Below are 16337 nucleotides of genomic sequence, written 5' to 3' on the forward strand. Positions count from 1 at the left end.
TTGAACCAAACTTCCTCCTTAGTTGAGTGAGGTTAATAAAATGTAGAGAGAGCCGCGAGGAAAGCTAACTGTAACGTCACTACCCATTTGAGTTATTTCCCCTCAAGGAGAGATGCTTGTTTCACTCTCCAGGGTGAACCACCGGCTGCCAAGGAAGCGTGGTTTCTCAAGCAGCTGTGGTTAGTAGTATGTCGTATTGAAAAGCAAAAGCCTTCACTTTTGTACAGATGCAAATGCAATCAGGTTAACTTTATTTTAAGTTTTGATTACATTCTAGTTAATAAGAATATACTATAGTAAGCCAGTTTAACAGTCCAGCAAAGTGCATTTCATTTTAGAGCTGAGTATTGGAAGCCTTGGCAAATGCTGGGAGATTACTTAGTAGAGTTAGGTATGAGGTGTCTGTGGAGGGGACTGGCTAACCCTCACGGATTCCAGTGTTGCAGGTTCAGGAACCATCTCAAAGGCCTAGAGATGTGGTTAGATAGACCACACATAATTCCACTCTGGCGTTCCCCCTGATCCCATCTCACTATTCATCTTTGCTTTCTTCTGCTAAGAGTCACAATTGACTGACCTAAATCACACTCTAGGCATACCAATCTGGTAATTTGGACAAAAAAAAAATCAGCCTTGCAGGTAAACATTTGGTCGCTTGCCTGTTGGAAACTTAGAGACGAATCCCAATGATATCCATGTCCTCTGTCATCGGCTGTATAGTAGCCCTGGCTGTTTGCAGGCTGGAGTCCGTATTAGCTTCTAGTACTTGCGTGCCGAGCTGAGGTCTCAACGTGGGTGATGTGAAGGATGAGAGAAATAGCGGCTGCCCTTCCACACATCTGGTCACTTAACCTGCCAGCTTCTCCAACTTATTGGGTTTATTTGGTCTCTAAAACTGGACCTGGACCTGCGTCATTGTGCCAAGGAGATGCTTCCAGAGAGATAGGTGAAGTATAATCACTAATAAAGGAGGTTAATTCCTCATCCCCACTGTCCCAAGTCGGTCTGGTTAATTTCTAATACTACAGCCCCCAAAGGGTTAAAGTTAGGGCCATCGATTCTTCCCGTTCGGGCCGTGGTGGGACGCCTCCTATAAAAAGCACTATAAAACTACATTATTTAATAGATCTGAGTATTGCACCTGCTTTCTTATCTCCTCTTCGGGGATTAAGTTCCCCGCAAATGCAATTTGTTAATATGGGGCCACCTCTTCTCACAACGTAAATCTGTGAAATTTGGCAGGCGGTCGCTTTGCCGCAGGTGCAAGATGGAAGACCTTTCCCTGGCTTTGCCAAGAAGAAAAATGATGCTGCACTCACTTCCTGGGGAAAAATATTCTGATACGGAGGCTACAACCTGATTCCAAGAAAGGGGAATAGAATTCTAGGGCCCAAATCATGTCCTTCCTTCCCTTTGGGGAGAATGTGATCCCCAAAAGGCTGAGTAGGGGGATGAGAAGCCCTGTTTTACATGAGGCCACGTATTGAGCAAATCCCCAGGCAAGGGAAGTCCTCTGATGTTGCAGCCGCAGCCATTTGAGATGATAAATGATGACTTTTACTCTTATGAGCTCCGAGAGCCTAATTAGGGCTTAATTAAAGCTAATGCTCAGAATCCTTTGGAAGGTGGGGTGATTAAAAACGAACTTGCACAGCGAATAGCCACACTGAAAAGTGTGTCTTTGAAACACACGCCGTCACCACTCTGGGACCCTATCCAGCCCTGTCCAGGGCTTCACAGCTAAGTTAAAGCAAGAGCTGACTACTTTTGCGTTAGAATTTCCTCAGCCTAGACTACAAGGGGCCAGGCGCCCGGGTGTAGCTCAGCCCCCCTGTACATCTACATCGAAGGCCGCCTCTGAATCTGCAAGTCCAGCTCGCCGTACACGTGCCGCAGGGAGTCGCTGGTCAGGCTGGCAATCAGCTTCCGGGGGCCGGAGACCCAGGGCCGACACAGCTCTTCCCACTGCACGGCGGACTTGGGCCGGATCTCCCTGAAAGGACGGAAAAGGCAGGACAGGTTTTACGCCCCAGAAAGGCAGATCGCGTTTCCCACTGTGATGGTCTGGGTCACCGGCTCTCTTTCTCTCCGTTGATGGTGATTGGAAGACAGAAGCGCCGGGTTCCCAGTCACCCCCCGATGAGGGCTCCTGTCCGAGGCTTGGTCAGCCACAGCCCCGTGGGTCATGGTTTGGATACATCACCCTGCCTCCTGGTGGACGTGGTCCATGCCGAGAGCCCCCAGCCTCCACGGTAGCCTCATGGACATGACTGATCTCCCTCAGCTCATGTGGGCTCAAGTGCCCTCCTGGGATCAGACTTCTATCTGAATCCGCAACTTCCTATACTGAGGTCGTGATGCTCTTAACCCGTTCTGTCCAATCCCCTTGGGACAGACCTGTGCTCAGGCCCGGGATCTGGAGCATCGCCCTGCCCGCCCTGTTATTCACGACCCTGCTTCACCCAGCGTGGGTCACTTGCCCACGTGCCTTGCCGCCATGTGTTTGTCATCTGAGGCCGGTGACCTGGGAAATGCCTCTGAGGCTTGGGGGCGTCTCTCTCTGGGGCTGCTCTAGGCTCTGGTTTTGGGAATCTCAGTGTCTCCATTAATTTGGCATTTGTTCTTTAGAAATGTGACTATATACATGATCTCACTGAGTTACTAAGAAGCTAAATTATGTGACCAGTGCACATACATAGCCTATATATGGGAGAATTTTTCCAACTCGGTAAATTGATTTTATGATTGAACCTTTGAAACACACTGACCTCACCATGGGTTCCTTCACCTGTAAAAGGTGGGCACTATGAAATATTGAAGAGGATGTGGACAGAGTGAGCGAGTTGGTACTTGTGTTGCACTTGGAACGATGACAAGATACGGTCAAATGCCATGTATTAGATATATGCGGCTGCTGCCTATTGCTACTGTCATTGTTATTTACCATCAGCTTTGGTCATGGTTTGATCTGCCTGAACTCTCTGTAACATAACTGAGGAAAGTTCTTCCTGCCTGGATGCAGAGAAACAGTTCTCTGTCCTTAATTTAAATAGTCATTTCAATATGAATATAGGTTTTTAGATATTTGTTTCTCAAGAGCAAACCCTGATCCATTCATTCTCTTTTCCTTTGTTTCCAAGTGATCCACCAGGAACATTTTGTGAAATAGCTGTCCAGTTTAGGGATCTGGCTGAGGGCCACAGAAGGGAGGTAACTCCCTTAAACAGAAACTGTAACCCCCGAGCTTCACTTCATTGAATGAATTATTGAATATTAGTTGCTCAGTCATGTGAGGCTCTTTGAGACCCCACAGACTGTAGCCTGCCAGGCTCCTCTGTTCATGGGATCTCCCAGGCAAGAAGGCTGGAGAGGCTTCATTATTTGCTCTAATTCATCAACTTGCCCCCATAATGGTATTTATCCATGTACCCATGCTCGCTCATGAGTATCATATCCAAGATATGTACAAACAGACACATCCATGTCGAAGTATGCATTTTCCTACAGATAAAGGCATGCACGTAGAAAGAAAAGAATCATCTCCCCATCTGGGTGAGTGGAGTAATACTGGAAGAGCCCTGTATTCCCAGGGATAGGTGTGGTGATAAATGATTCTCAGTAATGTGCTGAGCTATCAAGATGTGCTGGCCATTTATCATCCCGAACGCAGGCAGGCTTAGGGGATTATGATTACAATAAACTGCTTGTCCTCCACATGTCCAGCCCTCTGTCCTACTTGAGAGACTCAAAATCTCAAACAACAGCGCAAAGCGGGGAACTTTTCTCCTAAAATAACTTTCTGAACCTGGTAATTTTTTAAAGAGAAAAAAAGATGCATCTGGAAGATGAATTATTTGATGTTCTGGTGTTATCAAGAGCAGAAACTCAACAGCTATGGGTCTCTGGGGGACAGCACCTCTGAGCACCAAGGATGGCGGCAGGAGGCATGGGCAGAGCAGGAAGGTAAATCATCTCAGGGGAGAGTCGGCTGTGCCGAGTGGGCCACGGACACGCCACCACCTACTCCCCATTCAGTTCCCTGCTCACCTGCACCCACCTACCAGAGCCTCTGCTTGGAGCTCCAGACTCCCTGCCACCTAGGGCCCTGGCAGGGGTGTGCATGGCCGAGTGGAGTGGGCACTCCCTTGACTATTCAAGGTGTGTATCTGAGAAGAGAATACAGCCTCGTGAAGGGTTCTGGTTGGTCCCAAAGAACTGCACTTGAAGAGTCCAGGTTGTCACATGGACCTGCCACTCTTTGATGAGGTTTTCGCAGGACAGGGTACACAGCTGTGTTAGTCGTTTGATAAGATGGATATGGGTGCTGGCTGGCTCCTGTCTTGCTTGTGAAGGTGCGAGGAGGAGGAGTCAGGAGAAAACAGGGAAAGCAGTGGTCTCCCTAAAGTCCCAAGCCCAGCCTGGATCATAAAACATTTACTGTGTCAACTCATTTCCAATTTCTGACAGTCTCTGAGGAACAGAGCTTCCCTTGCTTTGCAGAGATCCACCTTCTGGACCTGCACCCCCATGAGCGACTGAGGGCCGGGCTCTGTTACTGACGTGCCACAGATCTGTGTGTTGAAGTGATTACTGATGGAGCCTAAGGCAGAGTGTGGGTGGAACATTTGCCTTGCATCCACCATGTAAGGAATGGCCTCCTCCATCCTTTCCCCAATTCACCCCCCTTCACCCTTCCCCAGTGTCAGGTATTAACCGTAAGCAATGCATCTGAACTTCCAGGCGGCTCAGAAGGAAGAATCTGCCTGCCAACCCAGGAGACCCAGGAGACAGGGATTAGAGCCCTGGGTTGGGAAGACCCCCTGGAGGAGGGCTTGGCGACCCCCTCCAGTATTCTTGCCTGGAGAATCCCATGGAAGAGGAGCTTGGTGGGCCACAGTCCGTGGGGTTGCTAAGAGTCGGACACGAGTGAGCACTCAGACACACCGAGTGCACCTGGACACTCAGCCTCTGAGCCGTGTCTCCCCAGAGGTGGGTCTGTGTTCCGTGCGGGGACTCGCCCTTTCCTCTAAAGCACAGGTTGCCTCCTTCCTTGCACTGGCTTGAGACCAAGGTGGGATTCTTGCACAGCCACGGCGTCAACATGGCAGGAGGTTCTGGTACCCTCAGAGGAAGCTTGTGGGGTTACTGTTGGAGGAGGAAAAATTGGCTCCAGCAGGGGGCTGCTTTGAAGAAGAAACGTGTTTCACTTTGCCTGAGCGATTCTTGCATCTGAGTCGAGTGGGAAGGTGTGAGAACGGGTGAGCGAGACTGTCGTTTCTGACGAAAGTGGGGCACGCTCCTCTGACCTCTTCCGCTAGCTGGAGTTGATTTCTAATTTAATTCCCCCCCTTTTTTTTTTTTTTTTGCAGTTTCCCTATTAGCATAGAAAGGTTGTTATATTTTGTGCTTGTGTTTTGTTTTGTTTTTTTTTTATTAAAGCACTCAAACTATTTTCTCTGTTGTTCCTCGCATCTGCTGGCATTAGGCCCCTCTTAAATGCTCAGATGCAAAAGCTGTGAGTGCTGTGATTCGACAGAAATGCAGTCTTCAGGGGGGACATTGTCTTAAAGACATCTCAGAGAGGGTGAAGGAGGGCCTTGCTCCTGTCTTACAGACTCAGAGTCTGCCACAAAGGGTGCTGGGGAAATTCCTAACATATCTGGGTCATGAGGCAGCTTCCACATACCTCCACCTCTTTCTCTGTGCCTTAGAAGGTCACCCCACAGGAAATATGCTGGATTGACTGATGCTGATGGGGACTTATTTGTGGTAGAAATGAAAGTAATAAACCTCCAAGATTGGGATTCATTCTGGGTGTCACCCTTTAAGAGGAGCACTGACAGATTGGAGGATGTGGGCCAGGGTGAGAGCTGAAACCACATTAGGGGTGAGGGGAATGAAGTCGGGGAAGAATAGGGAAGACACGGGAAGATCAGACAGCGGTGTGCAGACATTTGCAAGCCATTAGGTGGGAGACAAATGCACCTTCTTCTCTGTGCAGCCCAGGTGACAGACTTAGGCCCACTGGTGGGGCTGAAAGGTGGAATTGCTTTCCAGCCCCTAGGACTACCTGACCATGGAATGGGCTGTCCTGTCTGTGACACTCTTTGTCACTAGAAGTCACAGAAGCTGAGAACTGTAGGCACAGTCTGATGGTGCAAGGTGTGCCAAAAGCAGACCTTCAAGCAACGGGCCTGGGGTGCTTGTTGGTCCCCTAAATAGGAAACCAAGTCTAGAACTCTCTGCCGTTGTGCAGTCGATAAGTCGTGTCTCTTTGTGACCTCATGGACTGCTGCAGGCCAGGCTCCTCTGTCCTCCACTCTCTCCTGGAGTCTGCTCAGATTCATGTCCATTGAGTTGGTGATGCTATCTAATCATCTCATCCTCTGCTGTCCCCTTCTCTTTTTGCCTTCAATCTTTCCCAACATCAGGGTCTTTCCCGGCATCAGAACTCCCTAGGGTCACCTTTTTTTCGTACTGAAAGCAACAGTTCTAGAGAGTGCTTGGATTGGTAAGATCTTGGAGTAGGGTTGGAAAGAAAAGACTCCTGCCAGGGTCCTCACTTGTGACACCTGACTCCTAGTGGGTTCTCTGTAAAGACTAGAAGAATGAATACACGGGGAGGTAGTTTGCAAAACTCTTGACTTTGGGGATCTGGAATCAGCCAGCCTACTCCTGGATGCAGGCTTACTTCTACACACTGCACAGCTTGGGACAAACCAGTCAGTCTCTCAAAGCTTCAGATTCCTCCACTGCCGAAGGGAGCTAATAATAGTACCTATCTCATTACAGTGGTTTTAAGAATTGAATGATGGAAGTGCTGGTCAAACCAACCCCGTTTTTACCCCAAGCCCCACAGACTTGTAAATAAGGAAGTAACAATTTCTCAGACATGTTCACTGGGGGTTAGATGTGAGTTGGGAAAAGATGGAGAGAGATAGAACTTCCCACAATCCTACCCCACGTCCCCACCTCCCCCCAGTGCTCACCGGAACATCTTCCTCAAGGGTTTGGTCACTCCGGGACCATCCAGGCGGATCCAGACATTGCGCAGTGTTTCGTTTAAAGGATTGGTGAACTCAACCGTCACCACCATGTCAGAACCCACGACCTGAGCACCACGGACCTGAGGAGTGAGTTGGAGGAGAAAGAAGTGTGTTAGCCACACACAAAGCCTCTTTCTGCACCCTTATATCTTTACCCATCTTTGCTTTTCCTTCTGTTTTACAGCGTGGCCATTTTTGGCAAAGGAACCAATGTGATGAGGATATTGCTTTGACTGGGGGATACTTGTTGAGAGAAAGATGGAAAATTGCTAATTAGAATCACAGGCTTTTCCTCATTATGAAAACCACCCTAATTAGAGTTCAGGTTAACAACCTCGGCCACCGGCTGTTCCCGGCAGCAGGAGGTGGAAGTGCACTCCGGGCAGGAACAGCTTTCGGCGGCCAGGGCGGACAGGTGGACTCTGCTCCTGGAAAGGGCTCAGGTCTCCTGCCAGGACGGGAGGGATCCCTGAGTTCAAGAGGAAAAAAACGCTCCTGGAGGTACTTGAGAAAGAAATACATCCAAGGAGGGAGTCCTCACCATTGAAGAAGAGGAATCTGAATGCTAAAATAGGCAAAAAGAGACTTTTCCTCCGCAGTCTGGACATCTGAGGCTGGGAGGATGAAGGCTGTTTGGGGTGAGTTTGTGTATCACAAGCCTCAGATGTACTGATTGTGTTCCAGACATGTACGCGCTGCTGTGTTCAAAATGAATAACCAGCAAGGACCTGCTGGACAGCACAGGGAACTCTGCTCAATGCTATGTGGCGACCGGGATGGGAGGGGAGTTTGGGGAAATATGGATCCATGTACGTGTAAGGCTGAGAGTCCCTGCGCTATTCACCTGAAAGTCTCACAACATTGTTAACTGGCTACATGTCAACACAAAATAAAAAGCTTAAAAAAAAGAAGCACTGGGTATGTGGCAAAGCGGCCAGAGTTCAACGACGGCTTCAAGCCTTCCTAGCTGTGAGGTCTTGGGTGACCTTCTCAACCTTTCTGCGACTCAGTTTTCTGAAACAAGATGGACGGTCCCATGGGGTAATCTATGTAAAATGCTATTATTAGGGGTGTTGTTGGTATTGTTTTAGCTCTTAGGCTGTGTTCACCATGTATAATACTGCACACTTGGGACTATCTGCCTTCCCAGCACCGACACCATGTGATAGAAAACGGCTAGGGAGCTACGGCATTTGTTGGTTTAGGGGCTTGGTATGCCAAACGGATGGATCTCTGCAAACTCTAAATTACTTGGGAACAAGATAATAATAATAGTTCTTCCCTGCTAGGAAAGGACCAGGATGAGACAATACATATAAAGCAGCTAACACGATACATGGCTCAAGACATTACAGGCTCAATTCCATCATTTGGATTAGCAAAACTTGGGGTATTTTGCTTTATTCACTGTGTTTTAGCACACTTTCAACCCGGTATCTAGCTGGTGTCCAGTAAACATGTGCTACATTAGATCGACTGCTTAAAAAGGAAATTTACTGGTTGCTTGAGTTTTCCATGTAGCAACCCAGCCACTACACTACATTATTTCTTTAATCAGTGCACAACACAGGAAAAGTCAAATGGAAATGAGCCTGGCTAGAACAGAGGGAAAAAGGAGGGACTTTGCCCCAAGAAGAAGATTCTCCCTTATCGACTCTAGTGAGTAGTAATAGTGAAAGTATCAGTCATTCAGTCATGCACGACTCTTCTGTGACCCCAGGGACTGTAGCCCGCCAGGCTCCTCTGTCCATGGAATTCTCAGGCAAGAATCCTGGAGTGGGTTGCCATTCCTTTCTCCAGGGGATGTTCCCAACCCAGGGATTGAACCTGGGAGACTCTAGAGTGAAGGGTAAAAACCTTATGACTTTACTCTTTAAGACACATTGATAACTAAAAAATAATCCAAAAGAAAAATGAAAATTGCAGCCAATTCTCCATGGTTATTACTTTCAGATCTCCACCCCTTAAGGTGGGATGGGTGGAGAGCTGGAAAGAGGAGTCAGGGGTGGAGCAGGCGTGGATGATGGTGGTGAGGACAGCAGCTGGTGTCACCTACGAAGCATGGATTGTGTGCCAAGCAGCGTGTCCTCACCTGGCACGCACAGCAGGATGCAAAGCTGGTTGAATCTCGGGATACTGAACCTGTGGATATGGATTTTGGTCCCTGCAGGAGTCCTGGAGCCAATCCCCATGGATACACAAGGGATGGATGTATAAAAGTGCATTACTGGAATACTTTACATAGAATCTTTGGTTTAATTCTCAAGTTCATCCAACATATTTTTCCTAAGAAAAAAAAAATCTCAGAACACTTTTTGGTTTCTAAAAATAGAGGATAAAGATAACATTTACAAAAGCTGTCTAAATTGAAGAAAGTAGAACTGCTTCAGAGACACTACTGGCGAAAGCATTTGCTATGATCACTTTGATTTTGGAGGAAAAATATTTTGGAGCCATCTGCTTTCTTCATGGCATGCTATTGTAGTTATAGGGACAACCCCTTAGAAAAAAGCTGATAGCAGCTACTGACCTTTCCTTCTGCAGACAAACACAGTGACAAATGCAGGGTGCATACACACCCTGCATGTGGTTTTAGGGGGTTCATTACAGGACAGGATGTCTATCCATGGCCCTCAGGGGCCTGGCGGTCTCCAGGTTAAGGATCCTTTACATACGGGTAGGCTAGATCTACAGGAAGATTCTTCGGCTGTGGAAAGTGGGTCACAGGTGACTGATGGCAGAGATAGGGTGATTTAGTATTTGAAAGACTGGCCCAGTGTTTGGGCCTTCAGAGACAGGCTGTAGGTCTGAGTATGATTAGAATATGAAGTCTTCTCAGAAAATTTCATGTATCATGCCTAATCAGTTTGCCCCCAGATGTGGTCTCTGTTATAAGCTGCTGGAGAGGTACATAAATAAGTACTTCTCAGCCTTCCCTGATATGGGAGCAGGAAGCAGGCTGAGGTGAAAGGAGGGGCCCTTCTCAGATCGTAGAGTGTTCCTTCTGCAATTGACAAAGATTCAGCATCCCTTTTCTGACATTTGTCTCCTGCCCCTGGAATTTAAACGTCCTTGGCCTGACTGCTGAGAAGACAATGAAATTTAGAAACTCAAACCAAACCGAACATAAAAACCCAACATTCAACATCACCGTCTTCTGCTTAGGCGATATCTCCTCCTCCTTTTGAGGAAAATGGAGAACACACATAGGATTTTCACAGTATGTGTTGGTTTACACGATGTGCCATGAAGTGTATATTCACTATAGGGACGGCCAGCCATCACTTGGACCAAGGGACAGGATGAAACATACGTCATCCTCAGTGACATCAAATACTTCTGCACTCCGATTTTCCCAATATTCCATTTAAAGTATTTCTGTTTTTTTATGTTGACATAAGAGATGATACTTTTTCAAGTTAAACACCATTCACCAATATTGACATTCTGAGTTCATGTTTGTTTGTTTTTTTTCATGATAAAGATCAATATTCTGATTCTTTGGTAAACAAGAAAGTTACTAACACACACACACACTTTTGGGAAAGAACTACTTTTTAGGAAATCACAAGATCTCTTCCATGGAGTATATGCTTTGCAATATATATATATATAGCTATATTCAAAATCAAAACTGAAATGAAGGAAAAAGTTTGACAAAGAATGAACTTAGTGATCAATATAATTCACATGATTTATTACTTCACCTCACAGTCCTTATTTCAAGTGCTGCCAGTCATGTATTCCATGACTTATTACTGGAAAATGAACTTTTTCCTCCTCCTACTATGAGCAGCATTATCACTGCTGGTAGTAAGCGGTTGCTTGTGTGTGAATCACACTCACCAATACCACCACGGTTGTTTCACTCTAGCCCAGCTCAGTTGGCATAAACTAAATAATGTAAATGGTTTTACAACAGGTAGCCATGGTTCCAAGACTGTCCAGGATGGTATCTGCCAGCCCCATGGGGCTATTTAAATGTTTAAATGAATTTAAATTAAATTAAGTAAAAATTCAGTTCCTCACTTGTCCTAGCCACAGTTCAAGTCCTCAACATCTACATGTGTCCAGTGGCTCTCATACTGAACGGGGCATATTTAGGGTATTCCGGTAATTAGGGAACATCCTACTGGGCTTCCCTTGTAGCTCAGTTGGTAAAGAATCCGCCTACAATGCAGGAGACCCGGGTTCGATTCCTGGGTTGGGAAGATCTCCTGGAGAAGGAAATGGCAACCCACTCCGGTGTTCTTGCCTGGAGAATCCCATGGACTGTAGCCTGCCAGGCTCCTCTGCCCTTGGGATCGCAAGTCGGACACGACTTAGCAACTAAACCACCACCTCCTCCTGGACAATGCTGATGTAAGGGATTTTCTTACATTGACTCATTTAATCCTCACAACCCTATGAAGTAGATGCTCAGAGAATTCACTTTACGGATGAGCAAAGTGAGGCGCAGAGAAGTGAAGCGACCTGTTCAGTTCACACCGCAAGTGGGGGAAGGAAGACCGCAGGCGGTCTGGTGTCAGAGTCCCTGCCTCGCGCCCTCTGCACCGACTCTGACCAGTAACGACCATGACAGCAACTCACGTCATCGTCACGTGCATCGTCACACGGTGATGCAGGCACCCTGCTCACCGTTTCACCCACTTTATCTTGGCTGATCCTCTATGGACTTGGCGGTGGGCAGTAACATCATCCTCATCCTACTGACGTGAAACGAAAACGTCGAAGACAAACAAAATGCCCACGTTACAGACCCTGGACGTCGGCAGGATCCAGATAGGAATCTAGGTCTTTCTGACTCCAGGGCATTCATCTTTAAACGCTGCACACCCTGTCATCTCTGACAGCAGAGAGGCAAAAATAGTAACTTCCTTTTTCGCTGAAAGGAGTCTATTTCCTGAAACCCACTGAAGAGGCATTTGCAGTATTAGCTTGTGCCATCGCTGAATGACCAGTGGAGCTCGGTGATTACAACTTGATCCTGAACTAAATTTGAAAACGTGTACAACTCAACTCCTTCTTTCTGACTTTACGGGGGAAGAATCGGATTTCAATGCCAGAGTCAAACATGGCAAGGTAACCCCGGGGCTCTGACACGATAATAGTCTTCTCTAAGTGAGGTAAAGACAGAGTTCTTATTTCAAAGAAGAGCTAGTAGCTCAAGCGCAGCGTGATCGTATGACGAGGTAGACAGGACTGGCTATCCTCGATGTTCTACTTTGCCCGTGTGTTTGTTCTTAAGAACAGAAAGCAGCGAGCAGGAATGCGGAGAGAACACATTTGATGGTCCCCAGTTACCCGCAGCTCTCCCCTTCCTTCTCGAACCTACGCCGAGAGGGAGGTGGAGAGGCGCGCCTGGGTGGGGCCCTCGGGGTGCGCGCTCCTGGCCGTGGGGTGCCGACTGCCTGAGCCTCCGGGACCGGCGGAGGATGGAGAGAGACTCAGCTACTTGAGCAGGTGAAGCCACGGCTGGTCTGGGCCCTCCCGGGTCCCAGAATATTGATCAGAATGCTGATCAATCAGAATATTGATCTGGGCTTCACCAGCTCGGAGCCCCTCAGGGTGGGCCCTCAGGTGGACTTTGATTTCTCTCGACAGGGGGTTCAGGGCAGTGTTGAGGAGACCCCTGCAGGGGATGAGATGAGGACAGCGGCCACGGTGAGCAAGCTGAGGGGAAGGCGGGCTGCCCTCAGCACCTGAAGGCCAGCGGCCGCTGCTGTGTGTCCTCAGGCCGGTCACTTGACCTCTCTGGGCATCAGTGTCTTGTGAGGTTCCCGGGAGAATTCTGCATGATACTGTGTGCGGCAGAGCATCCGAGACCGGCCTTTGTTGACTCCAAATGTTGTGGAGGTTCAAAGGGAAACCGCGCTGCCAGGGTGACCAGGAGAACTTTCTCATCCGCACGTTCCCCCGTGGGGAGTGACGTGGGTTTGGGTTCTTGGGGGCTGAAGCCGAGAAGCACACGGGAGAGAAGCCAGCAGCTCCCACCGGCGCCCTCCAAAGAGAGGGCCATGGGTGCGGCAGGGCTGCGTCCTGGTGAGCGGGTCGCTACCGACAGAATCGCGGAGAAACCGTGGGAGGCTGGGAGGGGAGATGGTTTAGGGTTTGGGGTTAGGAATAATTAGAGCTCAGAGTTTTGTTCTCGCTCTCTTTTTTTTTTTTTTTTTGCCTTGATGGAAATTTCCAGGTATTTGAGTTCTCACAAGAACAAAGTGAAACCGCAGTTGAGTCTCACAATTTTCCTGGGGGCTGTCCAGCATCTGGGGGACACTCACCAGTCCTCAGGGGGCTCCCCAGTTTGGATAAAGGTTATGAACGGGGATTTGGGGCGTCGGCCCCAGCAGCCACCACGGCCTCCAGGCCCGCCTGGCTCTTCCCTGGTTACGATCGGGGCTTCCCGGAGCAGCGGCAGAGGCGGGCAAGGAGGATGCTACAGGTGACCTCGGGTGAGCGGTGGGCCCCAGGGGGAACACAGGGGTTCTTAAGGGAAAGCAAGAGAGCGTCTCGATTCAGGGGCCATCTGGGCGTGCAGCCAGCCCCCAGCTTCTGGGCTCCTCAGGAGACAGAGCCCCTCTCGCTGGCAAACACCTTCCTCATTCACAGGAGGAAACGGGTTCCGCTGGGGTTTAAGGATGTTCTCAGCGGCTGCAGGACGATCCTACGAGATGGGCCCAAAGAGGCGGCTGACGCGGGTTGTTTTCAATGGCACCGGGAGGGTTCGGTTCCCAGATACTGAGAGGAGGTCTTAGTAGGAGGTCTGAGATGTGAGACCGCCTCTCCTTGCCCACCCCCCTCCCCAGGTCTCCTCCAGGCTCTACGGGACGGGCCTCCCTCTCAGGAGGGCCCCACAGGGAACAACGCTCATGCTCAACACCCAGGGCCCAGTCCGATGCCACCAGGCGAGCGTTACCTTCCCTCTAGGCCCGTGGGCCCTGCTGCCTGGAGCACTTCTCTGCGTGGGATCCCAGCACGGAGAGCATGGGGCGGGGAGGGAGCGACTCTCGCCGGCTGCCACCAGGTCCTGGGCCGGGCTGAGCTCTCAGAAACAGCACGCGTTCAGTCCCCAACAATGCTGTGTTTTATATACGATCGCGATTAACAATGGGGCTAGTATTATGATTGCTGTTCAGTCGCTCAGTCGTGTCCTACTCCTGGCGACCCCACGGACTGCAGCATGCCAGGCTCCTCTGTCCTTTACTATCTCCTGGATTAGCTGAAGTTCAGGCCCTTTGAGTCAGTGAAGCCACAACTATGAGTGTGGTGTTCACTTTGCAAATGACTGGGCGGGGAAATTCAGAGAGAGAAGATGTATGAGAGAGAAAGAGAGAGAGAAAGAGAGAGAGACAGGGAGAAGAGGAGGAGGAGGAGGACAGGGAACTTGGTGGCTGCTCGTGAGTGACGGAAGCTGACGGATGCTGGTCTCCATCTGTGAAGGAATGACCAGCCGCTCAGTCATGCCTGACTCTTTGCGACCCCATGGACTGTAGCCTGCCAAGCTCCTCTGTCCACGGGATTTCCCAGGCAAGACTACTGAAGTGGGTTGCCATTTCCTCCTCCAGGGGGTCTTCCTGACCCAGGGGTCAAACCTACGTCTCCTACTTTGGCAGGTGGGTTCTTTACCACTGACCACCCCAGTGTGTGCTTACCGTGACAGAGGTACCGTGTTCAGCTCTTTGTGAGAATTATTTCCATTATCCCTCCCAGCAGCCTACAAGGCCAGCAATATTACTGGGCCATTCTGTATCTGAGGTGTTGAGGACATGACCCAAAGCTGCCCAGGTAGGCGGATGAGCCCAGGGGGTCTGGCCATCCAAGCCCCTGTGCTCTGGGCTTCTCTACAAAAAGTGTTCTTGCTCTGGTTGACCTGGGTGAGGACACGAACCCTGGGACCCTTCTCTGCTTTCTGAGACTGGGGGGAAGCCCCCGGCACAGTGCTCCAGGTCCCACACCACGACTCCCGTGCACCAGCCTCCACCCTGCAGGCCAGCAGGATTCCCTGTGTTGCCCCCTCCTCTCCCCCAAACAGCCCTTCATTAACCATCAAAATCATCAGGGCTTCCCTGGTGGCTCAGCTGGTAGAGAATTCGCCCACAATGCGGGAGACCTGAGTTCGATCCCTGGGTTGGGAAGATCCCCCGGAGAAGGGAAAGGCTCCCCACTCCAGTGTTCTGGCCTGGAGAATTCCCTGGACTGTATAGTCCATGGGAGTCACAAAGAGTTGGACACAACTGAGCAACTTTCACTTCAACCATCAAAATGCTGAAGAATCTTTTCCTGACTTAAAGCCTCTTACAACAGTCAACACATGGGAAGGCAGAGAAAAATTCTACATCCGATTTTAATAAAATATACTTTTCTCATCAAAATATTTTGATAGCCTGGGAAAAGAGATATGCACTCATTAAAGTTTAATGACTGTCTCCCCTGCCGTTTTCCATATGAGGCTCACAGACTGTGACTCACGCGTGGCGGGTGCAGGGAATATTTAACTGGGAGCACGATTTAACCCAGTTCCCACCTCTGTGGTCACGGGAGACACGCGCGATGTGGTCACATGCAAGATGGGGTTCTTAGGCGGCAAGGACGTGTCCACTGGCCTGAGTGCTTTGGTTGACTTGATGTGGATCCGGACAGGTGGGCCCCATCGTGGTCCAGGTTGGTCTCTATTTGCTCCAGAGAGGAGGGGGTGGGCAAGAGACAGCTGCAAACTCGCCCTCAGGCAGCCCCAGCCCTGAGGCTGAGCCGGGGTGCCCAGGAGACAGAGCTCTGGGCACAGGCTTCAAGAGAAAGGAGAAAGGCAAGAGGCTCTGGGACCCCAGCCAGGCAGCCCATTTCTGCAGTCAGGGCCTCTCACGGCTCCGGGACACCCAGGAGTGCCTCTTCCCCTGCTCCCACTGAGCTCATCCTCGGGGCTGATGTGGCCAGTGAGGTTAGGGTTAGGGGACTGAGTACGTGATCACGCTCCTGCCTCCTTTCCTGAGCACACCTGAACGGAGGCCAGGCTTGCTTTCTCTCTCCTGCTTGAGTCCAGCCAAGCGGCCCTGTTGTTGCCGTTCAGTCACTCAGCTGTGTCCGACTCTTTGCGACGCCGTGGACTGTAGCCCTCCAGGCTCCTCTGTCCGTGGGATTCTCCAGGCAAGAGTACTGGAGTGGGTTGCCATGCCCTCCTCCAGGGGATCTTCCCGACCCAGGGATTGAACCTGTATCTCCTGCATTGGCAGGTGGATTCTTCACCACTGAGCCACCAGGGAAGTCCTACCTCTAAATAAATTTCCTCTAAGAACT

At 49.8% G+C, this 16337-nt stretch overlaps 1 protein-coding gene across 1 annotated transcript in view; it reads right to left on the reverse strand.

The window, feature by feature from the left end:
* Positions 1 to 222: 222 nt before the first annotated feature.
* Positions 223 to 16337, reverse strand: part of F13A1 (coagulation factor XIII A chain) — a 139846-nt gene continuing 123731 nt past the window's right edge. Inside the window, exons 14-15 of the mRNA XM_043449561.1 lie at positions 6990 to 7126; positions 223 to 1993 (exon numbers count right to left, since the gene is read on the reverse strand). Coding sequence (XP_043305496.1) covers positions 1840 to 1993; positions 6990 to 7126 — 291 coding nt within the window. The 3' untranslated portion in view covers positions 223 to 1839. The remainder of the gene's footprint in view (positions 1994 to 6989; positions 7127 to 16337) is intronic.

Source organism: Cervus canadensis, chromosome 28, assembly GCF_019320065.1.
Source record: "Cervus canadensis isolate Bull #8, Minnesota chromosome 28, ASM1932006v1, whole genome shotgun sequence".
Lineage (NCBI taxonomy): Eukaryota > Metazoa > Chordata > Mammalia > Artiodactyla > Cervidae > Cervus > Cervus canadensis.